The following is a 15,942-nucleotide window of genomic DNA, read 5'->3' on the forward strand; positions in this document are numbered from 1 at the left end:
CTCTTCGCCGAAATGATCAATGTGGGGCTCATGGTGGAAGAGAAGACAGACTGGGGTCACGGTTCAGCAGGTCATCAGTGTTGACAGTTTAGGGGGAAGGCCCTTCAGTCAGTGACAGTATTTAGAGTAGAGGTTACTCATTTCAAGTGATTAAGTCACCAAAGCTGAGGCTTCTACCTTTTCCTTCATCATCTGGTACACTGTTGTTAAGTAGAGCCTGACCAAGAAAACACTTAGGATCCAACATTCTTTACTCAAAGCCACCCTCACCCTAGTTTGGCTCCAACTGCACTACTGCCTAGACCCAATTGCAGGGAATGTGTAGTATGTAACAGGTCCCTAATAAATACCAGTCACATGACAAAGATGGAGCAGTCCTTCATTCCGTATAAAAGAGTTGGCTTGGAGAAGGTAATGAGCTCCCCATCCCAGGATTTAAGGCATGGGTTGAACTTATCACAGGGCAGGGATGTGGCAAAGAAAATTCAAACCTTACTGCCAGCCCACAGACCAAAAAGGGCCGCAAACGCTTTTCACTGTTTGGATTTTGTCTTTTCAAATTAATTGCTAACAATTTAAAAATTGTGAGATTTCACAAAAATGGTCACTAGCCACCAAAAAATACCTAGCGACACGGGCCACAGTCAACAGGAGCTGTGTAGTGCTTTTCCTTGGCCCTCAGAGACCTCTTCCCATTCAAAGGAATTCTTACCTCATCCCTGTGGGCAGTTTACTTTGTAGCCTCTGCTGCGTCTATAAAGTGAATAAAAGCAGAGCTGCTCTGGATTGACGGGAGGATGAGGCCTGGAGTCCTCCCCCTCACCAGGGGAGTTTCCAGGAACCCTAGAGTTCCAATGAACAGTAGTTTCATTCTTTGCCCTACAGGCCCCCCTGATCGTTCCAAAAGCCCTACTTGGGACATCCTGTTGAAAGAAGTCCAAATGTGTTGCCTTATGAACAGTTAGGTTCAATTAGTCATATGAAGAGCTAGTTCTTGTGGAGGCTGTGCTAGGACATCACCTAAGCATCATTTATTCACAGTGTCAGACATACATTGCAGCCTGGTCCAGACCCGAGCTCGTCATTTCTCACACCGCTGCTCAACCTGCTTCCCCTCCCCTTACGTGGTCCATCTCCGGGAACGGCACCACCACGGAGTGTTGCCCCCTCGGGGAAGCCACCCAGTGCTCGCCCCTAGGGTAAACCCTGATCACACTGTCCTGTCGTCTACTTCCTAAATGTGTCTCTTGCCCAGAGATCTCAGACACACACTTCGGAGACCCCTGTGGTGGGGCGGTGGTAGGGGGGGTGGCGAAACCCTCCCATACAAGTTACTTAACAGTTAAGCAACTGTCATTGAGAGGCACCATACCACAGACAAGTTTTTATTACTTTGTCCTGCATATAGAACCCAAGAACTATAAAAACACCTCCAGAATTAGTCAAAGGAAAACACTTTCCCCACCCCCAACCAGCCCCTTCCCTCCCTGGATGGGCTCAGATACGGGTGCTGGGGGGTTGCAGGCCACCTCTCTATCCAGTGAATAAGGTCCATATAAAAATAGATCTGTAGAGGGCTCCCAGGGAGCCATCAGCCTGCATCTTGCCGGCACCTGTGCAGGGCTGAGGCCCGGGACCCATCAGGATGCTGGGACCTCACTCCTCAGTGGAAGGGAGGTCTACCCTGGACACCGAAGTCCTGCCAACACAGCCAGGGGACTCTGCAGGACAGCGGAGGGAGGGGCAGGGGACTCTGACCTTCAGGGCATGACTGCTGTAGCTGGAGATGGGAATGAGGCTCCCTCCACAGGATGCTGGTATGTCCTTTCCAGACTTCCCTCGGGGCAGATCCTGGAGGGCACTGGCAAGGGACCCTCCAGCTCTGTCAAAGGTAGAAGCAATATCTCGGCCTCCCCTAGCACTGCCCAGGACACTGAGCTGGGGCAGGTGCTCAGGAGATGGACAGCGGGGGTTGGGGGACGCCTGCCCTGCTGGCAGAATGAGGCCAAAGGCACTGCTGAGAGGCACCGTCTCCCACCACGGAGCGCTCCCCAAAGATGTGCTGCATCTCCCACCCTCCAGGCTCCTTCTCATGCTGGCCCCTCTGCTTGGACTCCTCTTGTCCTAGGCCCTCCATCTTGGCCTGCGGAAAACTCCACCAACCCTAAGGAAAGAGTCCTCCCGCCACTCCTCTAAGGCCCTGTTCAATGGATGCATCAGACTCTCAGCCAAGGAACCTCTCCAGACACCCCTCCATATACACACATCAGGAGTGTCCGGCCCACAGGCCCCAAGGTCTCCCGTGGGGGACGTGTAGTAGTTCTTGGAGCCTGAGTTCACCTCCCCGCCTCGTCTGGGCCCTCCAAGGGCCGGTTGTGTCTCCTTCACCCCTTCCTGTAGCCCTTGTCTCCTTCCCACCCCATCCACACGCAGCCAAACCCACAGCAGGCGTATGTCAGGGGTGACCCTATCCAGACCCAGTTGCCTTCCTTCTGTGCCACGAAAGCCCTGGCCTCACGATCACCCCCGCCTCTGGGAAGCCTTCCTGGATAAGGAACTCTGGACTCAGCTCAGTGCAACTACTTCTGCCAAAGCCCCGCAGAAGAGGGGCCAGAGGGAGGAGGTACGCCATGGGAGGCTGGGTGCAGGGGATGGAGCCTGCAAGAGGGGGTCACCTCAGAGTACCCCTGGGCTGCCTCAGGAAAGAGTGTTGGTGACACAGGGCAGGACCAAGGACTCTTTCCAGAGCCAGCCTCAGCTCTGGATTGGGAGTTGGGCACAGGGGTTCAACCCCAGCTCTGGCCCTGACTCCTCGCTAGGTCTTGTTTTCCCCATCTGTACGGTAAGGGTTGGACCAGCCTGTTAGCGAGAGAAGCTCCGTCTCTGAGAGTCCTGTTTTCATCACCCCCCAAGGCTGGGGAGCAAAGCTCTTGGGGCCCCGGGGAGAAAACAGCTCTCCTCATGCTCTTCCCAGATGTCCTGGCCAGTGAGTTTACACAAGGAAAGCAAAGGGGGTGGGGGGCACCTAGTGGGGCCTCAGGGGAACACCGGGACCCTCACCCTCACCATGAATGGCCAGCCCAAGGGTGGGGGAAGCAGAAATCAGCTCCTAAGTCCGGGGCCCTCGGGGTCCAGCCCCTGAGCTCAGCACCACCTTTGCCTGCCTGGGCCTCGTGACCAGTGTCCAGACAGGGCCCAGCTGGAACACAGGGAGCTGAGGCCCCACGGCCCATCAGGATTGGCGGCCAGGCAGCTGTGGTCACTAACAGGAGCCCATCCACCAGGGACCTGTGCTGCCTGCTGGCCAGTGGTCTGTGGGAAAGTGGGGCACCCTTTGGAGTAGGCCCCAGACCCCAGTGGGTATGGAAGACAGAAGGGCATGAATCGGGCCATTTAAAGCTACGTCTTCCTCCCTGCCCCTGCCCACCTTGGTCTCTGAGACCCTGCATTTCCTCCCACCATTATCTCAGGGATCCTCCCCAGGTTTTGAACCTTTTTTCCAGGGGGACTGCGTCAACCAAGGTGCTCAGACTGGGGGAAACGGAGGGAGAAGGCAGGGAAATGGGGGAAACCGGGGCTCCACACAAGCTCTGGGAGCTCACTTCCGCACGGGTGGAGTGCAGCTGGCGGGGGTCCTGGGCAAGGCTGGGGGCTGGAGCCCCCTGGGGTCCTGGCCTGGAAGAGTGGGGCCGCTCACACCTGCACCCCCCGGCCCTGCAGCTGGAGCACCCGGGCCCGCAGGGCACTGATCCCGCTGAGGAGGTCCTCCCGGTGCTCCACCGATGAGATGCCCAGGCTCACCAGGTCCCTGCGAAGAAGAAGGGCGGGTCAGAACCAGCTGGCTCTTCCCCACCTTCTGCTGTCCCTTCCACCCCCTGCCCGGCCAGGGAACCGGAATCAGGACAGGCTGGGCCTCCCACGCTGGTAGAGAGTTCTGCTACGTCTGGGCCCCTTAGACTCACTGGGCAGTCATGGTGGCCACAGCCTCCAGGCTCCCATAGCCGGCGGCAGCGAAGCTGTCCTTGTAGCGGCCCAGGTCCAGGGCCTCCAGCCACGCGCCCACGGAGCCAAAGGAGGGGAAGGTGGAGAAGGCACGGTCCGCCAGGGGCGTGGGAGGCCTGGGGAGCAGAGAAGCAGTGGTCAGTCGACAGCAGGGACCTGGGGCCCAGACCCGGTCACTCTCCTGAGGAGAGGCCGTCTGAGAAAGGACAGGAGAAGGGGAAGATGACCGAGCCCTACGACAGGCCTGGCTCACACAGGGTTCTAGGTATTCTCAGAGCAGGTGAGGGGTCACGATGCTCAGGCTGGCAGAGAGTGAGCTGCATAGGAGCCAAGTAAAGGCACCGGGAGTATCTGCAACAGTCTTGGGTAGGATGTACCTAGGAGAGTTTGGGAAGTGACTGGTACTGGGGACAACCAATACTAATTTCACTTATTTTATTTATTGGAACTACAGGTATGTTAGGACTATTACCACATTTATGTATGTGGTCACCGTACCTGGGATACGTGGGGCAAAACCCAGGACAAGCAGAAGTGACTAAGATGAAAAGTTATACATGCCTAAGGCAGGTGGGAGTATTAGATCTATCTGGGGTACCTGAGCGAGTAGTCGTACCTGGACTGGTGGGGGAGGACAGGTGGGGTAGCTGTACTTGTAAATGGTGGCGGGGGGGTGGTGTTTGTGGACAGGTGAGAGTTCTGCTACGTCTGGTATGGTTGGAGATACATGGGAATGAATGTACCTGGGACAAGCGAGGTGACAGCTGTACCTGGCACAGGTAGTGTCGGCACACTTCGGGGGTTCTGGATCCTGCACCATCTTGCTCAGGAGGCCATGGATCTGGCAGAACCTGGGCCGCTCACCTGGGTCCTTCTGCCAGCAGTCAAGCATCAGTCGGTGCAGGGGGGAGGGGCAGTGCCTGGGGGGCGGCAGCCGGAAGCCATCCTCCACGGCTTTGATCACCTAGGCCATGGGGGTGGCGGGCAGACAGGAGGTTTTAGGCCCCCCAATACACACACTCACCCCATCCCAAGGAAGGCTCAAGGGGTGACCAGGCAGAACTGGTAGCAAGTAGACAGTGAAGAGGGGCCTGGGGCTAACAGGTCAAGGGTTAATGGGCAGAGGTCAGGGAGCAACAGGATCGGAAGGCAAGGAGAAGCCACGGGTGTCACTCACGTCTTGGCCAGACATGTCCCAGTAGGGCCGCTCCCCAAAGGCCATCACCTCCCACATGACGACACCGAAGCTCCAAACGTCACTGGCGGAGCTGAAGTGGCCAAACTGAAGCGTCTCGGGGGCGGCCCACAGTGCCGGGCTCCGGCCGCTCTGCGGGCAGGCAGGCAGGTCAGGGGCAGGAGGGGACCAAGTCATAGCCAGGGTTCCCCACCCACAGAGCCACAGATCCAGCCCCACCTGCCGTCTCCCCGGCTGCTCATCTAGGGAAGGCCCACAGGCTGACCGCAGGCGAGGCCCACACTGGCACGGACAACTGGATGGAGGGGCAGGAGTGACCCTGACACAGCCAGAAAGGGGGATGTGGGGAGATGGGGACTCCAGGGCAGTTTGCCGAGGGAAGGGCGCCTCACCATGGTGGTGTAGACAGCCTCTGCTCTGTCCCGAGGTCCCCGCCCAAAGCCGGAGATCTTGCAGATGAGGTTGCCGCTGACCAGCACCCGGCGGGCTGCCAGGCCCCGGTGGACGTAGCCCATTTCCGACAGGTACTTCATGGCCGAGGCCAGGCCGGGCAGCAGCCCCATCAGCTGCACAGCCACCAGCTGGCCCTCATGCCGCTGTGAGAGAGGAGAGCGAGGCCAGGCTGCACTCTCGCTTTCCCGGTTGCTGGGTGACCCCAGGGAAGTCAACTGGCCCTCTCTGGGCTTCAGTTTGCCATGTCACCTGCCAGGTCAGCCTGGCCAGTGGGCATCTTTATAGGGAATGAGGCCAACCCCAAGTCCCACCAAAGGGAAAAGTGAGAGACCAAGAATATCATGGTCATCAGTACCCCGCAGGGCCCAGGCCACTCACCCTGAGGAAGCCGTCCAGGGCCCCATGGCTCATGTACTCAGTGACGATCATCAAGGTGCTTCCTGTACCCAGGGAGGGGAACACACGCTAAGGTGCCTGCTGCCCTCTGTGAGCACATGTGCTCCCCCACCTGGGCCCCAGACCCCTCCAAGATGGCCAGAACCAAGGCCAAGCTCCCTGAGTCTTGCCGCCCTCCTGCCCAGCCCAGGACCCTCTGTGCTGAAGAGCAAAAGAGGTGGCGTCTGAGGGGAACAAAGGCCAAGGTGAGGATCTGCACCAAGTTAGCTGAGGGAGATCACTGAAGGTCCAAGTGATCCAACCCCACCGAGTGTCACCACACGTCCAAGGGTCACGCAGGGTCCGAGAGGCCACCCAGAGTCAGCGAAGGAGAGCTGAACCCTTGGTGGGCAGCGTCAGGGCTCCCTCTCATGACTGAGCAGAGGCCCTGGGGGCACGGCACACCTCCACCTCCCACCCCATCATCTCCTCCCGCACTGGTGGAGCACGGGCCCTACCTCGGGTGACGACGCCCTCCAGCCGCACCACATGGCTGTGGTCGAACTGGCCCAAGGTGAGGGCCTCGGCCAGGAAGCTGAGCCTCTGCAAGTCGGAGCAGCCCTCCCTCAGCGTGTGCACGGCCACGGGGAGCTCCTGGCGGCCCGGAAGCTGCAGGCAGCCGAAGCACAGCTCCCCAAACCGCCCTGGGGGGAAAGAGCACCTCAGACACCCCCCCGGAGGCCACGCCCTCGGCCAACCTGGGCAGGGTGAGCCGAGGAGAAAGCAGCTTCTGGATCATGGGCCATTTCTGGCCTGGGACTCGGGTCTCCTGATTTCAAATCCTGGTAAACTGAGTACCAGCCGTGTGACGTGGGCTTCTGCTCTTTCCCTCTTTTGGCCTCAGTTTTCTCCTCTGTGAAATGGGGAGTCCTCCCTGCCTGCTTCGGCGGGAAATTCCAAAGCCTCACAGAGAGGACGCTGCACATGCCAGCACATCCTAGGCCCAGGGTGACCCAGGAAGGGTAACGATGGCATCTATTCTGCCACGCTGCCCCTTTCTGGTCTCTACCCAGCGAGTCTGCTGACAGTGCCAGGGAAGAGTGTCAGGCTCCTGGTGAAAGCGCTGCCTTAGCGCAGGGGCTGAGGGTTTGCAGACAGGGAAAATAGGAAGCGAGGGGACTGACCCTTAGAGAGCACGTACCCACTGTGAACCCGGCCCTGGGCTGAGTGCTGGAAAGCCCCCACATCAGCTCTGTCTGAGGCAGATATCATGCCCATTTAACAGATGAGAAACTGAGGCTCAAAGCAGAAAAGGGACGTACCCCTGGTCACACAGCTGGTCAGTGGTAGAGCCAGGACTAGAACTCAGGTACGTCTGGTCCCCAAGCTTGCAAAGGCCCCTCCCCATCGTCCCTTGAAGGCCTGGGACCAAACTTCTGCCAGTGGCAGTCTGCAGAGCCAGCTCTGAAAGGGCCTGAATGGAGAGAATTCTGACCTTGGGGACAGGCAAAGGGTAGGAAGGCAGGGTCACGGACTCCTCTGCCACCTCCTTCCCTGGACCCTGGTGGATGGAGGTCCAGCTTGATGTGGAGGGGGCCCTTTCTGGACAGGGTGGGGACTGGGTAGAGGCGGGGCCTCCAGAAATGGGGGCGGGACATGGGGTGGAAGTGGGCTTACAGGATAGAGACAGGGTGGGATGGAGGAGGGGCTTCAAGAGAGGGCTGGGAAGGGGCGGAGGCGGGGCTTCCCAACAGACAAAGCTTCCTGGGTGCCTAGCTTGCCTGTTCCAAGGCTCCTCTCCAGTGTGACGCTTTTTGCATCCAGCTCCTTGGCAAACAGATGAACAGCCAGCAGCGGGTCCCCACAGCTCTGGGGATCCACGAATGTGCGGCGAGTTGGGACTTTGACTGGGAAAGCAGGGAAAGAGAGGGGGGTGAGACAAGGGGCCTCCACGACTGGAGGAGTGGGGGTTATGCAATGGCAGCAAGGAAGCGGATTGAGGGGTAAGGTAGGGTGGTGCCGTCCCGCCCCGCGTCAGGCCCAGACAACTCACAGTGGAAATACAGCTCCTCCTCATCATGGGAATCCCGACCTCCTTTGCCATAGCTGCAGGTCCTGGGGTAGGGGGTTGGGGACCGGGGGGTCCGTAGTCATTCTTTGAGCCAGGCTGTCCCAGCCCTTCCCATCTCACCAGCACCCAGGGCGGCACCTCTCTGTCCCTCTAAAAGGATAAGGTCTGTGCCCCAGGGGAGGGGCCTTTTTGTCCTGCTGGTCTGAAAGCTTCTCCCCACATCACACATACAACCCTAGCCCCAGACCTAACCCCTCACCCGCCTCCGCATTCCTAGTTATTTTCACTTTGAGACACAGTGTATTCTTGCAACTCCAGAGGCACCCAAATCCATGCCCTGACTTCAAGCCCAAGCTGCTCCCCTGCCTACAGCTGAACAAAACAGGCAGACCTTGTACCCAGGGGCAGCTTTCAGTCTAGTCAAGAAAACAAACATTGAGAAGGAACCACAAGCCCACTCACAGGTCCAAGCAAAGAAGGGTGGTGCGCTGTGGGGAACACCTAACAGATGGATCTGACGTGGCCGGGGCCATCAAGGATGGCTTCCTGAGACAGAGGCAGCCATGGACCAAAGGACTGCATCATGATCAACAAAGCCACAGGCTGGCATTTGGGGCCCCCTGAGGCAGGGCCTTGCAGGCCCAGATAAAGACTTTGGTTTTATTCTGGGGGCAGAGGAGAGGCCCCAGAACCCCCTGGGGGGTTTTGAGCCAAGGTTCAATTTGCATTTTAGGAAGATCATCCCCACTGCTGCTGTGTCTCCGCAGGAGATGGCAGTGGCTCGGGCTATGTGGTGACCATGGACTCAGAGAAAAGGGGACTCAAGTCACATTTAGGTGACAGGGCCACAGGGCTTGGAGATGGCTGGAAGGCAGAAAGGGAGAGGGGGAAGGTTGGAAAACTCGTGTTCCAGCTTGCCCAGCGTGGTGTGGGGTGTACCAGTTACTGAGATCGGGAGTTCTCATTTAGACATTTGAGTTTGCAGGGCCTCCGGTAAAAGCAGGGACGATCAATGAGCAGGGAGTTAGCTATGTGTGTGTCTGGCGTTTGGCAGAGAGGTGTGCTCTGGAGATACAAGTTCTGGAGCTGGGGGTATTGCCCAGGGAGGGGAGGGAGCCTGAGAAGTGGGACAGGGGACACGTCTGAGGACCCCCACCATTTAAAAACTGGGTAGAGGAGAAGGATGCCATGGAGGAGATCATGAAAGAACCACCAGAGAAACTGGAGGGAAACAGAAGGGAAATCGGGGGTGCGGGTGGGGGGAGGTGGCGGGCGATATCACAGGAAGCAAGGAAAGAAAAAGTGGAGCAGAGGAGCGAGGTCACGTGAAGGCTCTAGGAGGAGGGGTTAGGGGAGACGGGAGACAGGTGACCACGTTTCGACACCAGTGGGAAAGAGGAGGCTGTCCCGTAGTATGGAGTGGTCACGATGGCGGTCGCCAGCATGGGCTCCGGAATCTGACGACCGGCTCCCTAGGTCGTCCGCTCTCTGTCTGTGGGACCAGGTGGCTGGGTTTTCTCTTTAATAAAATCAGGATAAAGACATCCCTGCCTGATCACACTGGTGCCAAGAGCTTACTAAGCACTAAATAAACGTTAGCTATCATGTGGGGAAGAAGTGGACATTATCAATAGTAATGGGTTCCTGAGATGGTAGGAAGTAAGGTCACAGGTAGAAGATCCTGGCCGGGAGAATGGCACCTCCTCTAGAGCAAAAGGAGGGGGAGGATGGATGCAGAGATAGGCAGGTGTGTAGACTCGGGGGCGAGAAGCTGAGGGGTTAAGGATGCTGTTAGAGAGCAGGTGCAGCAGACACGGCTGAGGGAGCGAGCTGCAAGGACGGGGAGTCTGCGGGGCAAAAGCAGAACTGGTGTCAGTATTGGGGGTGATGGCCACGTCAGGAGATGGGAGAGGGCAGCTGAGGTGGAACAGGAGAGAAGGTCCGAGGAAACAAGGGAGTCAAAGAACCCAGAGGCCAAGGGGTGGGGCAGGTCGTCCAATGGCTACTGAAGTCATCCAGCACGGGAACAGAACTTCCATGAATGAGGGGAACACCCGGGAGAGGTAACGAGGGATGAAGGGGGCAAGGTTGAGTGGCTGGAGGAGTGGTGGCAGAGAAAATGAGAAGCTTCCACTGGGTGACGCAAGATGGACTGGGGAGGGAAAGTGGAGGTAAGCAGCCCACTGCACAGAGCGGATGCCGCAGAGACTCCGAGAGGAGGAGACGGCTGAGGGAGACGCTACTGTCCACAAAGCTGGGACAAACGTGCTGGAGATGTGTGCCTCTCCGCCCATCAGCGCTAGACCGGGCAGATTCTCATTTTGGTGCCGTTTGATTCTGAGCAGGTTTTGAAATCCACCCCTGGCTTACTCTGCCTGCTCTAGTGCATCTGTCTCCAAGGAGCTCCTGGGCAGCTGCCCCTGTTCTGTAGAGTCTGCCTGAAGAGGCCCTCCTTGCTCACCTCTCTCCCCTTTCCTCCTTCTGCCTCCCAGAGACCCTGAGCTCACAGCCAGGACAAGATGCTCTCAACTCCTGTCCATTCCCGCTTTTCCAACAGGTCTCATATAAGGACCCTTAAGCTCTGTGAGGAACGAGATTCTGCTCTTGTCCTGCCTTCCTGACTCACCTGGCCCGGGCAGAGCTGGCTCCCAGATTCTCTCCTCCTCAGTCCCTTTCAGCACCTCATTCAAGACCAATCAAATAGCCCCCTCCAAGCCAAGTGAAAGCCCACGGTCCCTCCAGCCCGCAGGCAGCTCCAGGATGCTGACGTGTGGCTCCCGGGCCAGCCCATTTCTCTCCTTTGCTCCCCCAACTCCAGCCTGTCACATGCAGACTTTCCAGCCCCTCCAGTCTGCTGACCTCAGCCCCAGCCTGGAACCCACCCGGGGTGCCTCTGCATGTGGCAGATTGTGGCCCCGGGGAGGAAGGCGATATATATGCCATGAGATTTCTGCTGCACGCCAGAGGGCCGAAATCTTCCCTGAGCCAGACCCAAGCTCCACATCTTTGCCCCTCCTCCCATCCCCTTTCTCTGCCCACTCTGCCAGCTTCCTTCTGCTGGGGGTTGGGGGTTTCTGGCTTATGAGTTCCCCTCCCTGTTCTCCCTGCACGCGTGCACACGCGCACGCGCACACACACACACACACACACACACACACACAATTTCTGCCTTTCTTCCCTTTGCCTGTGTTGAAGGGCCTCCAGATCCCTTGGGGGCAGGGGCTGGGGGCCTCTGAGCACCTCAGGAGGATCCTAATCACACCGGAGCAGCTGGAGCTTGATTCCATCCTCAGCGATGCCTTCTGACATTTAATGAGTTAAGGAGCTAAATCCCCTTCATCCCAGAGCGGCTGAGCTAGCTGCCGTGCTGGCTGCCACGCTGCCGACTGCAGGAGCAGGGGGTCGGGACGGTGGGGGGAGGGCCAGGACCACACCAGCCACGCCTGTATCTACACAGCGGTGTGCTCGCCCGTGCACGTCCGCACAGGTGCAAATGCAGATACAGACACGGGTGCCTGTGAGCACATGTGAATGTGCACAGGGACATGGCCCATCAGGCGTCATCCAGGCTGGGACCAGCCACCTACCTCCTCCAAATGGCCAGCACGCTCATCACAGAGCCCAGGACGAGGAGGGCTGAGATGGTCACAATGGTGACGACGACTGCGGGGCTCTGGTCCTTGGACCCCGAGGCAGCTGGGAGGGAAACCACGAGGTTGAGAGACGCAGAGGACCAGGCTCCCGGGGAAGCTCCAGGACAGACTCCTGTCCTCACGCCACAGCAGGATTCCCCCAGCACCTCCGCGCCCGGCCCGGCCTCCCGGCGGCAAGGGACCAAGGCAGCCCCACCAGCCACGGCGGCACCTGGAGCTTCCTCGTTTCCCAGGGCAAGGCACTTCCACTGCAGCCCAGCTCTGACAGAGAGGAGCAGGCATCCAGACAGGCAGGCCCAGGCCTCCCTTTTTGCCTTTCTGATGCACAGTGAGGGTAGCTCTGCAGGGGGATGGCCTCTCGTCCAAGCTCCCCAGCCCCAATCCAGAACTGTCCCCAGCAATAGTGATGAGTTAACATTTAATGCACACTTGCTCCATTCAAGACTAAGCGATCCAAGCCAGTAAGGTGTTACTGTTTCCATTTTATAGCTGAGGAAACTGACACCGAGAAAAGTTGTGTAATTTGCCCAAGGTCACACAGCTAACAAACAGGGAACGTAAGATTCGAACCTGATTCCTAAAGCCTCTGCTTTGAACTGTTTCCCCAGGGGAAGAGCCAGGCTCTCAGCCCCATCCATCCATCCATCCATCCAACCATCCATCCACCCAACATGTGTGCCAGGCTGGCACTAGTTCTGGGGAGATAGCAATGGATGAGCCAAAATCCCTGCTCTGGAGGGGTGTACCGACCAGTGCGGGAGACAGAAATGAAAAATCTTAACTGTAGAATGAAAAAAAGAAACAGAGACATGAGCAGAGCTGAGCAGAGGCATGACAATTTCTTCCTAAAGCCAGCGAGGAAGGTTTGCAGAGAAGGCGTCATCTGCACTGGACCTGGAAGATTGAAAGGGTTGTTGATGATGCTTAGATGCACCTGCTGGGTCTGGAAAACGGCAGGTCATCCCGTGTGGCTGGAAAACAGACCGCCGGGAGGCAGAGATGCAGACGCACCATATGAAGCTATGAAGCTGGAGGGCGGGAGGGTGAAGAGAACTGGGGGAGGAGACAGAACCGGAAGGTCCTTGAATGCTAGGCCAGTATTATGAGCCAGGATATCCTGAGGGTAACAGGGATCGGGAGCAATAGACAGAGTTCCTGCCCACAGGGAGAGGAATGAGGGGATCTGTTGGGTCGGGAGCGGGGAGGGAGGGGAGGTGCTTGAGAGAGGTGACAGTTTGGGGTCACTGTCGAGGACGGGGAAAGTGCTACGCAGCCCTGAAGACTAAACTGAGATTAGAAAAATACAACTCTGCAGGCAGCCTTGGCGAGGGACAGAGGAGGACAGCCAAGCATGGGGACTAGCGGGGCAGGTGCAGCATGATGTCCGGGGAATGCGGGCCGGCAGAGGTGGGGAGTGTTTCTGCCAGGAGAATCTGTGCTCACTGGGGAGAGATGATTGTGGAGACAGGAGGGGCTGAGAGCCTGGGAGATGAGGTCAGATCCCAAGAGCTGCTATTAGGATGTCACAGAGCAAGTGAGGAAGAGGGATAGAAGAGGAAGGGAGAGTTAGAGGCCAACAAGGTCAGGGTCAAAGAGAAGATTTCAGAGCCCACATTTTCAGAGATGGGGAACTGGGTCCAGGGTCCAGCTGGTGGCAACAGGCGGTGGCATTGCCAAGGACTGTTTGAAATGAAATGTGGACGCGGAAACTGAGGCTGGAGATAAAAGTGGTTGTGGTCCACAGCCTCTGCGATGGCCCTCCTGGATTCTCCACCTCCTGGTGTTCCTTCCCCTTGAGTGTGGGCTGAACATAGTCACTTGCTTCTCATGAACAGAATACGACAGAAGTGATGGGATGTCACCTCCATGATTAGGTTACAAGAGACTGGCTTCTGTCTCAGGTGCCCTCTTGCTCTCTCTCTCTCACAGTCTCTGGAAGAATCTAGTTGCTGGGTTATAAATAGCCCTTGGAGAAGCCCAGGAGGCATGTGCCTGCCTCCCGCAAACAGCCAGCAAGAGCCCAAGCAGGGTGGCAGACGCCCCCTCCCCACTCCACCCCAGGTATGCCTAGAGATGACCGCAGCCCCAGAGGACACCTTGATTGCAGCCTTTGAGAGACCTGAGACAGGTGGCACCCAGCTAAGCCTTGCCCATATTCCTGACCCAAGGAAACCATGAGATAATAAATGTCTGTTGTTTTTGGCCGCTGAGTTTTGGGGTAATTTGCGACACAGCAACGGGTAACTAATACAGCGGTGAAGCACGGTCCTTCCTCGTGATCCTGATTTGGGGTCACAGCTCACTGGAAAAAGTGCTCTGCAGATTGGCAAACCACTCCCCATAGCCAGGGCCACAGCAAAGGAGGCTGGCCGGAAGCTGAGCACTGTATCTACCAACTAAGAAGCACCAAATTAAGGGAAGTCATCAGCCCTCTTCAGCTACTGGCTCTCAGCTCCCGCCCTCCGCCACACCGACGCCAGCCAAACCCGCGAGCCTTTGTTCTGATGGCTTCCTCTAACCAAAGTGCCTTCCCTGCCCACTTCCACACACTCAGACGTTCCCCAGCCTTCAAGACACAGCTCTAATCTCTTGCCAGCACCTGGCCGAGGTCTGGCAGAGACAGGCATTCGAGCAAGAAGTGCTGTTTCCTTTCCCAGAACTCAAACTCCCTCAACATTTTATCTCCACCTCCCTTTGGGCTCAGAACTCTTCCTATCTTGGATTAGACTCATGTAGCAGGTTGGAAAGAATTATTATCTTGACAGCTGGTGCCAGGATGCCTCTTAGGGGGAACTGCCTTTGTCCGGGAAAATACTTTCATGAGCTGCTCTGGGTAGATAGAGGTGAGATCCTGAGGGCTGGCTTAGCAGCAGGAGAACAACAAAAGAGAGCGCTAAATGCTCTGCACGCATCAGGAGGGGGAACTGGGGGTGGGTGGGGAGAAGAGGAACCAGGGGAGGGAAGCCAAGGGAGGAGGGGGTAGCACCATACCATGCCGAAGAGCTGGAGCTGCTTTAGGATTGGGAATATCTGATGTTCAGCTTTTGTTTTGCTTTGTTTTGATAAGAGCTTTATTGAGAAATTATTCTCATACCATACAATTCACCCATTGAAAGTGCACAATTCTCCTGGTGTTTTTTTGTTTGTTTTTGGCCGCACTACGCAGCTCATGAGGTCTTAGTTCCCTGACCAGGGATTGAACCCGGGCCCTGGCAATGAAAGCGCCAAATCCTAACCACTTCTCCTGGTGTTTTGTTTTGTTTACTGCTGCAGGTGCAACTCCCTTCATGTGCCCCAACCCTCAGAGAAGGTTGGATGCTAGGATGATAGATGTCAGGGCCTGGCAGTCCAGAGGGTGAGCTGGGCCTCACCCCTCTACTTCACACTATAAGGCCTAGTGGGAAGAGGGACAGGGGCCCACGTTTGAGTCTGTATCATGGCAGAGACAAAGCAGCAGGATGGGAAAAAGAATTTAGCGGTCAAGGGCAAGAAGTGACCAGGAGACAAAACTTTCTCCCAAGAAAAGAGAAGAATCTTGGAGAGGGCACAGGATGTTTCCACGAGACATGGGAGGTCCTGAGAGGCAGGGAGACACCAGCTGAGACCTGGTTTATAGTTGTTCATGGGACCCTCCCCTCTGAGTTCCTCCAGGACAGGTACCCAATCTAAGCCACTAGTTGCTGGATTCCAAATTCATGTTTTTTTTTTTTTTTTTTTGGCCACACTGACCAGTACATGGGATCTTAGCTCTCCGACCAGTTCCACCGTGCCCCCTGCAGTAGAATCGCAAAGTCTTAACCACTGAACCGCCAGGGAAGTCCAACCAAATTCATCCATTAATTAGGTTGTGATTGAACTGTTCTGCAGGTTCCCTTAATTGCACAGATAACCCCCCCACACACAATTTGCCTCCCTGCTCCAGCCCCGGGCTGGGTTTTCTCTTCACTTGACACATCACTTACCCTCCCCCGGGGTCTGCACTTCAATGCTGGGGTTGAAGCTCTGGGTCTCCCAGGAGGGCCCCGGGGAAGCCGCCCGGATCTGAAAGACGTAGCGGGTAGCCGGCTTGAGGTTGGTGACGGTGACCGCAGGCTCCCCTGTCTTCACCGTGGAGTAAGTCTGCTCACTCTGACCCTGGGAAGGGACCGAGAAGTGAGGCCCAGACCCAGGGCTGGCCCCACGCTCCTGGGAGA

At 57.1% G+C, this 15,942-nt stretch overlaps 1 protein-coding gene across 1 annotated transcript in view; it reads right to left on the minus strand.

Moving 5' to 3' along the window:
• Positions 1–3,693: 3,693 nt before the first annotated feature.
• Positions 3,694–15,942, minus strand: part of EPHA10 (EPH receptor A10) — a 41,059-nt gene continuing 28,810 nt past the window's right edge. The window contains exons 7-17 of the mRNA XM_059897129.1: positions 15,712–15,883; positions 11,684–11,792; positions 8,079–8,140; positions 7,807–7,932; positions 6,544–6,729; positions 6,029–6,090; positions 5,590–5,793; positions 5,180–5,329; positions 4,773–4,966; positions 3,963–4,118; positions 3,694–3,808 (exon numbers count right to left, since the gene is read on the minus strand). Of these exons, the coding sequence (XP_059753112.1) occupies positions 3,694–3,808; positions 3,963–4,118; positions 4,773–4,966; positions 5,180–5,329; positions 5,590–5,793; positions 6,029–6,090; positions 6,544–6,729; positions 7,807–7,932; positions 8,079–8,140; positions 11,684–11,792; positions 15,712–15,883 (1,536 nt within the window). The remainder of the gene's footprint in view (positions 3,809–3,962; positions 4,119–4,772; positions 4,967–5,179; positions 5,330–5,589; positions 5,794–6,028; positions 6,091–6,543; positions 6,730–7,806; positions 7,933–8,078; positions 8,141–11,683; positions 11,793–15,711; positions 15,884–15,942) is intronic.

The sequence above is a fragment of the Balaenoptera ricei genome, chromosome 1, assembly GCF_028023285.1.
Source record: "Balaenoptera ricei isolate mBalRic1 chromosome 1, mBalRic1.hap2, whole genome shotgun sequence".
NCBI classification, from domain to species: Eukaryota; Metazoa; Chordata; class Mammalia; order Artiodactyla; family Balaenopteridae; genus Balaenoptera; species Balaenoptera ricei.